Consider the following 11,022-nt stretch of genomic DNA (forward strand, 5'->3'; position numbering starts at 1 on the left):
CCATCACTTGCACTCAAGATGCTCACATTTGACACAATACACTGAACACGAATTAATTACCTTCTTCAATCTAAAATCTCTTTTGACACAAGCAATTTTCAATGTAATATCTAATTCTTGTTTATTCTTAAACGACACATTTTTGTAAAAAACATGTTCCATCATCTTGAGCATGACTACATTAAGTTAATTACTTATCAGCTAAAACAAAAATTAACTAAGTGTACAAAGAGGATGAACTTTTAGAAATAAGTAAATTTATGAGTTCATAGTACTTGCCTATTAGTAACTTCACCAATAATGGGCAATCTATTCTGAACTTCAGGAGAAAGAATATGTTGACCTTCACGCTCTTCATTCGGAATATTCATATTCATCCTACCACATTCATCGTTCAACACTTGTTGGTCATCACATAAATTATGATTCTCCACCAATCTTTCAACCATGTAGATCCTTAAAACACCTCTAGGTTTATCTTTCAAATAAGTACTTAAACTAAGTTGATCATTTATCTTAAAAGGAGCCGTCTTCTGCTTTTCACCACAACTATGCAGGTAAGTGATCACAATATCTTCCAACTCACAATTTAATTTACAACAAGTAATAATTTTATTCGCAAAATCATCATATGCAATATCTCGATGCACAATCATTGCAATTGTCGCGGCCAATTCTTTACTCTTCCAACGCCAAATATAATGATTGTTGGACTCGACCCATTCACCATTACAATCAATTGGTACTACTATTCTATCTCCCATTAATGACATTGAAGATACCTGAAAATATTGTAACTTAGAACTAAAAAATTGATCATAAAAAAAATTATATTAAAATATCACAATTGTTGTAAGTTATTCAGCAGCTGCTGAAATAGATATAGCAGTTGCGGCAATTTATTCAACAACAACATTCAACAATTGTTGTAAATTACTGAAATAGTCATATCAGTTGCTGAAAATTATTATACATCAATGGCAAGAACAATAATACAAAAATCAAATTTTTAAATGAATAATACACACAAACAATACTATTAACTTGTTAAAATGATTGAAAATTATCAGTTAAGAAGTAATTTCTAAAGCTTAGACCTTTTCAAATCACATGTTAAATTAAAATTTGAGATTTTCCCTTCTCAAATTCTTCAAATAAGAAATCTACAATAGGCTGCAACACCAATAAAAGAAGAAGAAGAAGAAGAAGAAGAAGAAGAAGAAGAAGAAGCGCTAGTGATGAAGAAGAAGAAGCGCTAGTGATGAAGATTAGAAGCAAAAACAATGTGAAAAGAGCGGGACGTTGGGAGAGAACAAAAAAAAAACTGATTTGAGGCTTTTCCTATTTTAGAAATCAGGGTTTTACTTAAATTTGGGTGAAAGTGTAAAAACAAAAACTTGAGGACCTATTTAATTATTTTTAAAGATTGATTAAAAATTTGTCACCTACACTTAGGGCCCATTTGGCCATGTGATATGGTATCATGATATGGAATCATGAGATGAAATTGAAGGTTTGTTTGGACATGCAATATGAAATTTTTGTATTGTATATTTTCTCATAAACATAAAAATCTCATAAGTTGTAAAACTATTAAAATAGCTCCAATTGTTTATTCAATCTTATCAAATAAACAAAAAATTATAATATCGCATAATAAATTATTACAAAGTTATTTGTTCTCCACTTAAGTAATTGTTTCATCTAATTTTAATTTAATAAAAAAAATTGAACATAAATTCTAGTGTACTAGTCTTTAATATAATCCTCCCACATAGTACGGACAATTTCCTCACGTTGAACTTGCATTTCTTGATCATGTGACCGAGAAGACGAACAAACATTGTTATTTTGAGCCATTTGTTGGTCAATATCCTCTGCAACTATATCTTCATGTTCATAGACCATAAATATTTCATCACTACTTTGGTTTTCTCGCAAATAATTATGTAACACTGCACAAGCTATGGCAATTTTCACTTGTGTATCAATATCATAATGGTTCATTCCTTGTTTCAGTATTCTAAATCTATTTTTCCAAGCTCCAAAAGTCCGTACAATCACATTGCGTAGAGAAGAATGCCTATAATTAAATAGTTCTTTGGCATTTTGAGGCTCTCTTTCACTTCATCGGTAATCTTGCAAATAAATACGTAGTCCTTTGTATGGAGCTAAAAATCCTTTTGTGTTTCGGAAACCAGCATCAACAACATAATATTTATCTACCAAAAAGCATTTTATAAAGAATTACTAAAAAACATATGTGACGTAAATGAGACAGCTTTGTGTAAATAAATAATTTTTATTCTAAGGATGTAATTTAAAGTTACCATGTGGCGAAAATGGAAATTGTGATGTTGGTTCAACAAGTGCATTCTCAAGTATTTTACTATCATGTGCAGTACCTTCCCAACCAGCAGTAACAAAGGTAAATCGCATATCAAAATCACAAGCACATAAGACATTTTGTGATGTTCTTCCTTTGCGATTACGATATGCTTGTTGCACCGCTTTAGGAACCTCCCCTTCTATATATGTTCCATCAATCGCACCAACACAATCCTACCAAATAAAAAATACATCAATATTAGTTTAGTGAACATAAAATAAATTGGAAGCATTATAGAATGCACTTCATAAAAATAATGTTTGTAAAACTAATAAAAATAGTGCTTCCCAGACAATGCAAAGTCATAAAATAAATATTATCTCTTTAAACAAAGTTGATAGGAAATATGTAACTAAATACTAATAACTTACACATAAAATATAAATGTTCACTTATTAAGGCCATAAAATAATTTATTAATGTGATTGAAATTTTACCTTAAACGAAGGCCAAAATCGAGTATTATGTCGAATTTTGGAATGTACACCAGTCATATTTTTTGGTTGTATAAATGTTGGTGTCATCTTGCTAATTGCCTCAGCAACTATTTTAACATGCCGGTTAATTGTTTCAAGTGAATGTTGAAAAGTTTCACAATCGTGAGGTGTGAGTTAAAGTGACTATATGTTGGTGAGAATAATAAATTTTATATCGGTGAGAATAATAAATTTTAAAAAGTATTGATGTGATTATAAATTTTATTTACATATGAAACAAATGGTTAGTAGATATAAATGTAGGGTTGTTTTAACAAAATATAAACTCATGGATCAATTATTGTATTAAAATATCTCAAATCATGATATGGGTCACCATATAATTCCATATCATGGGTTTTGAAGAATATGGTATCACCTCTCATGATATGGAATCATGAGATGAAATCAACGTAAAATCGCATGTCCAAACACTGATTCAATCTCACGATACCATATCATGATATGATATCGCATAGCCAAACGCCTACTTAATAATTAAAACTAGAGTCACTCTTTACATTTCAAACATTTTTTTGTCACCTATAATTCATTCTCCCAACTTCTAAATACGCTTGGGCTTTAGCTCCTTTGGAAAGGAAAAAAAAAACTTACATAACTGTTCTCTTCCCTACAAACGCATTTGAGATCTGAATCTAACAAGAGCACAGAGTTCATTTGAGAAAAACGTTCCCAACCGGAAGATAGCAGAAATGGCGTCAACAGGACCAGACCCATTGTTCGGACTGAGAAACAACTTCTACATAGGGGCGTACCAAGCAGCCATTAACAACAGCGACGTACCCAATCTCTCCTCTGACGATGCTGTCGAAAGGGACACCCTTGTTTACAGATCTTACATTGCACTTGGCAGTTACCAGGTTTTGCCTCTTCTTCTGATTTTTGTTTTCGTTTTGCTTTTTCATGTTTGCTTCTCTATTCATGGAGAATTGTTCATCTGTTGTAATCAGTGGCCGTTCTGCCATTTCTGGAACATGGTTGTACCACTAAAAGAAAAGGAAAATATATAATTAGTGGGAATTGAACACTAATCCTCTAGGTATATTGCTCAATTTTCGATCAAGGGCATATATGGATGCCAACGATAATATTATAAGTACTAATTTTTATAAATATATACATAAAAATACCTAGTTTTACCATAGAGTCCAAATGCCCCAATTTTTGCTCTTAAATTTACCCCAGGTTGCAACTGAATTATGGGTGTTGTGATTTATGTTGCAGCTTGTGATCAATGAGATTGATGACTCTGCTGCTACACCTCTTCAAGCTGTCAAATTGCTTGCTTTGTACCTTTCTAGCCCTGATAACAAGGTGATCTTTTTCCTCTTTTTACTGTTTTTATTTTTCATTTCTATCCATGTTCCTTTTATCCTTTCCCTACTCTTTTCCAGTGAGTTCAAGTGAAATTGGTTGAAACTGTTCACTATTTTGTGTTCTTTGGTATGCACGGTAATGCTGTTTTATTAGGTATAGATCTTAGGTCTATGATGCATTTGAAATAGAGACGAGGTTTCGGAGGGAACTAGGATTTTCTTTTTTTGCTGAACAGGTAATGGGGTAGAGTTATTGGTTTAGCTTTCACTGGCATGGTTTTGTTTATTGGGTCGTCTGATATGTTGGATGGGATAAATGTAGGTTACCCATTCCTTTGGACTGGATTATATGAGAGAATTACATGTATAATTGTTAGTTATTTGTGGCTCACATTTTATATATTGGATCAATGTTTTAAAAGGCAAGGACGCGGGGCGAGGAGTAAGTCCCATTGTTCTACGGGGCGTAGGTCTTGTGTATCTTCAATTTTATAATTTTATTACTTAGAAAATAAGTAAAAATAAAAATGTTCAATAATTTTGCAAATATGTTCAAATAAATCACCAATAATATAGAAATAATGTATAATTTTTATTTGGGAAAGGTAACAAGACAAAAGTGATAACAGTCAAAATAATCTTTAAAATGAAATCACCATCCACTTCATCATCAAATATCCACATCTACTAGTCCTTCTCACCCTCAACTAATATTTGCACTGGTTTTTAATTATACATTTCAAAGAAGGAGAAGGATAAAAAGTGTAAGAGCAATGGCAAAAAATAATTTAAGTTGCCTCAGGAACATAGTGCTTTGAAATCTCTATCTTATCAATTTGCATGATCATCTAAAACTATTTATGATAGTATCATTTTTTATGAGAGCTTTATTTATATATTTTAAGAAATCACTGCAACATGAAAGCATGAAAGCATAAAGTATAAATATCATTACACCAGTAATAAAAACATGATCTATAGCAAAAATACCTTTAACATAACAGAAATCAAATTTAACGCTCGGACCGTTATTTTTACATGTGAGGCTTACACTTCTATGCCTGGTTTTTTCCTGGGGCTTACACCTCAAATTCTAGAGCGTAAGCCCTATGGATCTAAACCTTACATTTGGGCCTCAAAGCATTTTTGGTATGCCCTGGCCTGGACTCGCCCCAAAAACGCCTTTGAAAACACTTCATTGGACCAATTAAAAAAACCAGATATCCATTCATTAACTCAATGCAGTATTTGGATGAAATTGAATAAGCATTTTAGTCTCTAATGTGTTCCACTATGGCACTATTGTACTTATTCTTTGAATTTGGAAGTATAATACAACTTGATTGAATTGTTGATCTTTCATCCAATTGAATGGAACAGGTCATCAAGTGACACTAAATCAATATTAACCTAGATGAAATTCAAAAATCAGGGAAAAATGCTTCAAGAAATGTAAATTAAAAAAGAAGAAATCTGAAGGATTAACAGGGAAGCAGGCTTTCCAGAGATTTTGAAGAAGGGTTTGCACCGAAGGAGACAAGGGGTGGGGAGATTGTTGCAGCATCTGTAGGCCGGGAAGAGGGAGGGAGAATAGTGGTCTAGACTAGGAGGATCACAGTAGCTGGAGAAGGAAGTTAAAGTAGGGGAGGAGGGTGCTGACATGAGTAGGGATCACAGTAGCTGGAGAAGGAAGTTAAAGTAGGGGAGGAGGGTGCTGACATGAGTAGGGATCTATGAGGAATTCATAAGCTAATTTAGTGACGGGGGGAACAAATAGGAGAAAGAGGAGAGAAGAAGATGAACAGTGCGATTGGTGGGCATTTATATCTAAACCTAAAGGAGTAAACTATCATTGTGGCACAATAACATATGGGGGATAATACCCCCTTTCCCCTAGATAGGATACTGAGGAATGTTGCTATAAGTTCTAGTTGGAGAGCGAATCTGGAACACATTAAAAATGAGATTGATGTCCAGATGCATATTCCTTGTACCAGACATTTTTATTTGACCAGGCCTTTTGAGTTCTTAGTTCCAACTTCCAAACCTGATGCTGCAAATGCATTAGAGAAAGCAATTTTACCATTTCCTTTGCACTTGACGATGGATTTATTTGCATTACTTGATGGGCTCAACACAAGTATGTCCATTCTTGTATGGTCTATTTAAATGGATGGAAAAATTAATTCAATTGGTATTCTGATATGCTATTTACTGGTAAAAATATGCTATATGGACTCTTCGTTTTGCCTTAACATACTTGTGTCGATTGGGTATGACACTGGTGTGGATACTTCATGTGGATTCATTGAAATGCATTGAGGGCTTGCGAAATGTTGGATACATACCGATATCATACACTCGTACTCCAGTTCATGTAACACATGATTCACATGGAGAGCAAGGTTGACTTCTCCTTGTTGTTTGCTCCATTTGATATAATTAATTGTACATTTGCTTTAAATTAGAAGATTCTGTAAAGACTATTTAATATTATCAGTTTTTCCGGGTTTTGCCGGGGTAAAATACAACTGTCTTCAGGGTCTCTCAGGTATATAAGTTTGTTAATCAGTAAATATTCTTTAGCAGGAAACAGTAATCACAAGCCTTCATGAATTATTAGGAGATTCAGCCATCGGAAACAATCCTATCTTACGGCTTATTGCTGGGATTGTATTCATGCATGAGCAGGATTACAATGAAGCTTTGAAGCATACAAATGCTGGAGGGACGATGGAATTGTGAGTTGTATCTTTCTTCATCTTTGATTTCTTAGCCATTGTGCATGATGCTGGTATACAATATACATAAATTGAGCATTTGCTTTCAGAGGAATTGATTGGATCATTTTCTGTGATGTTGGGATGTATGCAGGCCAGTGAGTAAGCTGGCCTGGACACCATTGTTGTGATAAATATTATTCCATTTGCTGATTTAGTCCTTTTCATAACAAGGAGAAAAGGAATCCTAAAATTTTGGATCAGCAACTGAGTGAATGGTGAGGGTTCTCTTTGGTGTTTCAGCATCTCTATGTTTGATTTTTTGCTGACAGCTGATCTCCTTTTACTTGTTTTTTGTAGTTGTCGTTTGGGACGATGCTTGTCTGTTTTGGTTGTTTGGTTCGAGTTACCTCTCTGTCAAAATCAACATGATCATTTGGATGTGTTTCTTGTCTTCCTTCTTCCCAACACACGCCCTAGTTGTTTAACTTGCTAAAATTGTTATTGCATCTTGGCATTTTCGAACATGTTAAGGATCTTCATGATGTTGTTTGTCTTAAGATGTGTATTGATTATGTTTGGGTCCATGTTTGTTGAATACGCTGTCTAGTCGATAATGGTATTCATTAATATATTTTAGAAGCTTACCTATGGGGTGAGAGTGACAACATGGTTTATGATGCATTATGTGTGCATTTGTTTGTTTGGCTTAAGATTCTGTAAATGCTAGTTTTCATTCAATTCTATCTTTTAGGCTGCAAAAGAGAGAAGTACTCAACAGTATCAACCCTTTTCTATCTTGTCCAATTCTGATCCAATTTAATGAAATCAAAATTGGGCTGTGTCGAGTATTATTAAAGCCTTATGATAGGATATCGTTGAGTTTAATTGAAGGTGTGTAAGCCGATAGATGATCAATTTTAGTTTGTTTTTTGATGCTCGATTTGTTGACCTCTCCTTGGTTCTTTTTATATGGGTAGTTCAAACTTCATAGCTTAGCTCGACTTGGAGGGCTAGTTTTTAGTTTCTTTCAGAATAATTGACATAGTCTTACTACAAAAGGACATCATTATTTGAATAGGCTAAACCCACATAGGAATATAAACCAGGTTGCCTTGTCTAAAATTTAGTCATGTCGCTAACATCTATTTCACACCTTAGGTATATTAAGAATAACACTTAAATACTTGAACATTTGGTAATGAATCATGTCTTTGTCAAAACTTTAATCATTTTTTTAATCACAAGCTAACCACATTTTTATGAGGATTCTGAGGGATGTATTACACCTTCCCTTGAAATAATAAAACTTCTTCATAAATTTAGGTTTATGTGGATTATAGGAGTCAATTCTTTTATACTATTAATATGTAACTTAAGAAATAAATACCAAATTAGGTGATCTAGCACACTTGGTAAATCTTAAGTGGTGCCTCTAACCAAGCTTCAGGGCCCTTCCTGGAAATGGATTTCAATCAAAGGGTTGAGTATCGGGAATATGGTAACTTACGATGTATACATGTTTGAAATCACCTCATAACATTTAGTCGGTGTTCTAGAGCAACTAATTTGGTTTTGTTATAAAATCGTAAATTATTAACTTCTGAAGTTTATGTGTAACCTAAGATTCAAAATCCATGTAAATGGTGATAGTATGAAAACAAAGTAGGATTTAATTCGAGCCCTTTTATAGTATAAAAACAAAGTAGGATAATGTAATAAAATCTCAGGATTTAAATGAGATAAAAAACATAACTCTTTAGTCCTTCCATATTCATGGAAAATAATTCTCTGTTTCTCTTCTTTCTTACTTTCTGTGGCTTGTTTAGTTTCTAGCTGTAGATTGTTGTACTGCTTCAGTTATGGAACTTCAAAGGCAATTTTATTCAATCTGAAACCTTATGTGTATTTACTTCAACTAATTTCTGGTCAAAAAACTTATTTCGTTTGCCCATATCCTTTGAAAATGAGTCTTCTACAAGTATATTCTCACTTTTGAGTATTCTGCAGGCATGCTTTGAATGTCCAGATATTCATTAAGATGCATAGGTCCGATTATGCAGAGAAACAGTTGAGAATCATGCAACAAGCGGATGAAGATCATACCCTAACTCAACTTGCAAATGCATGGCTAAATTTGGCAGTGGTAGTTCACCAGTCCAATTCTTTGTTGCCAAACAACAGGGATAAAAAAATTGGGAATATTCATAAATATTTTTTCTTTGAATCAGGGTGGTTCAAAGATACAAGAAGCTTATCTTATCTTCCAAGATTTCTCAGAGAAGAACCAGATGACAAGCCCAATCCTGAATGGGAAGGCTGTTTGCTGCATGCACATGGGGAATTTTGACGAAGCTGAGACACTGTTGCTTGAAGCCCTAAACAAGGTCTCTTTTGAAGTCTTAATATATTTTCAATCAAGTTTTTTATGACCAAATTCTGTAGATTATACTGCATGCCAGTCCTAATTTCTTCATTCAAGAAAGTCTTTCTCACTATGCTACTTGGCCTTCAATGGTTTCATTGGATGCCTTGTTGTGTCCATTATTTTTGGGAGATTGAAGAGAATCTTTTCGATTCATGCAGGACACAAAGGATTCAGAGACACTGGCCAATTTGGTTGTCTGCAGTCTTCACCTTGGGAAACCATCCACACGCTATCTCAGGTATGACATATGTATCAGTTGCTCCTCCTTTTTGTGAATTCTCTCAAGCTGCCTTGATAGAACTCAAAGAAAGTAGTGAGTTAAAGTTCATGCTTTCCTTTCTCACTCATAGTTACGTTTGGTTTGTCACCTACTTTTTGCTCTCCATGATATTTGGAATATTAAGGCTTAAGCCACTAAGCCAGCACGTAATCTCATTTCACTGGTTTGGACCTTGGCTATATATATTTTCCAATTAGATTGTATATGCCAACTTTTCACTCACCTCTCTGTGATCTCCCTTTATGCCATTCTCTGGGGCCATGTTGAATTAAGCAGGATAATTTTGCCCTCATCCAGCCTTGGAGGTTTCTATTCCGTAAAACTTCAGTATTAGAAAATCCTTGTATCAAAGTTTAGGTGTGATACCTATTATGTGTATAGTAGGAGCCTGGACGATTTGTCCAAAACTTCCTAAAATAAGTTGTGGCATACAAGTTAAGAAAAAAGTTGAGTTATCTTTTTCCATTTCACCAACCTATTTGAATCCAGAATGTTCAGTGTCTTCATTTTCTTTGTTTGGAGTCTCATGTGCTCCTGAGTTCAGGCAGATTCAGAGCCCCTCCCTTTTACACATGTGTGAATTTTGACATCTACCATGAAAGGACAAATTGATTGATCGCTGCTTTGTTTGACTTGCTATTTGCAGCCAGTTGAAAATATCACATCCAGATCACATGCTTGTTGGGCGTGCAGCTTCTGCTGAAGAAATTTTTGACAGAGCAGTCCAAACTGTTGCTTGAAGAATGAACCTTGTCATGTTCTACTTCTGATCCTTTATGGCCACCGTGATTGTTGCGTGTCACTTTACCATCCTACTAGAGAAATGCAACAAGCAAACGCAGAAGCTGAGTCTTCTAGTATATCGAATGTTTCATACATAATGCAGAATACCTCTAGTTATTATTCATAATCTTCTATTTCATTTTTTGTTTCCAATAATGGAAATACTTAAAGACTGGTATACAAGCATAGAAGTTGCAATTATACTACCGTGTCTTGGTCAACAACATACTTCAGAAATCCTTTTAAGGTCACCTTTGGTGTTTGTGCTTCAGTTTAGTAGGGTAACAAGTTTTTCAGCATACCTATAGATACAATGTTTTTCTTGGATCACTTGTTTCTGTTTTCTGGTTGGTTCATGTAGACTCGGGGTGGCAGATGGGTGAGTTGAGTCAGATATGGGTGGGTCAGAAATTGGTCAGGTAAAAACAGATAAAATATCTGATCCACCCATATTTAACACGAAAAAAAATAGGCAACCCCTTGGATAATATGGACAATGTAGTGCTTTTTTCTTCCAGCCTACGGCCTAAAGCAAATACACTTGATTGTCCTGATCTTTTGGTTATAAACAGAAACCAAACAACAATTTGACTAGTATATAGTTCTTAA

The 11,022-nt window shown here is 34.2% G+C and overlaps 1 protein-coding gene across 2 annotated transcripts; it reads left to right on the forward strand.

The window, feature by feature from the left end:
* Positions 1–3,429: 3,429 nt before the first annotated feature.
* Positions 3,430–10,713, forward strand: LOC125850235 (coatomer subunit epsilon-1-like). Of its 2 annotated transcripts, none has more exons than XM_049530102.1 (7): positions 3,430–3,746; positions 4,111–4,200; positions 6,792–6,943; positions 8,933–9,068; positions 9,154–9,309; positions 9,509–9,588; positions 10,277–10,713. In XM_049530102.1, the coding sequence occupies exons 1-7, from the start codon at positions 3,579–3,581 to the stop codon at positions 10,368–10,370; spliced, it is 876 nt and encodes a 291-aa protein (XP_049386059.1). In that variant the 5' UTR covers positions 3,430–3,578; the 3' UTR covers positions 10,371–10,713. The 2 variants fall into 2 exon arrangements, with proteins under 2 accessions (XP_049386059.1, XP_049386058.1); XM_049530101.1 differs by having other exon boundaries at positions 3,457–3,746; positions 6,789–6,943.
* The last annotated feature ends 309 nt before the right edge of the window (positions 10,714–11,022 follow it).

The sequence above is a fragment of the Solanum stenotomum genome, unplaced genomic scaffold (genome assembly GCF_019186545.1).
Source record: "Solanum stenotomum isolate F172 unplaced genomic scaffold, ASM1918654v1 scaffold15585, whole genome shotgun sequence".
In the NCBI taxonomy this organism is placed as follows: Eukaryota; Viridiplantae; Streptophyta; class Magnoliopsida; order Solanales; family Solanaceae; genus Solanum; species Solanum stenotomum.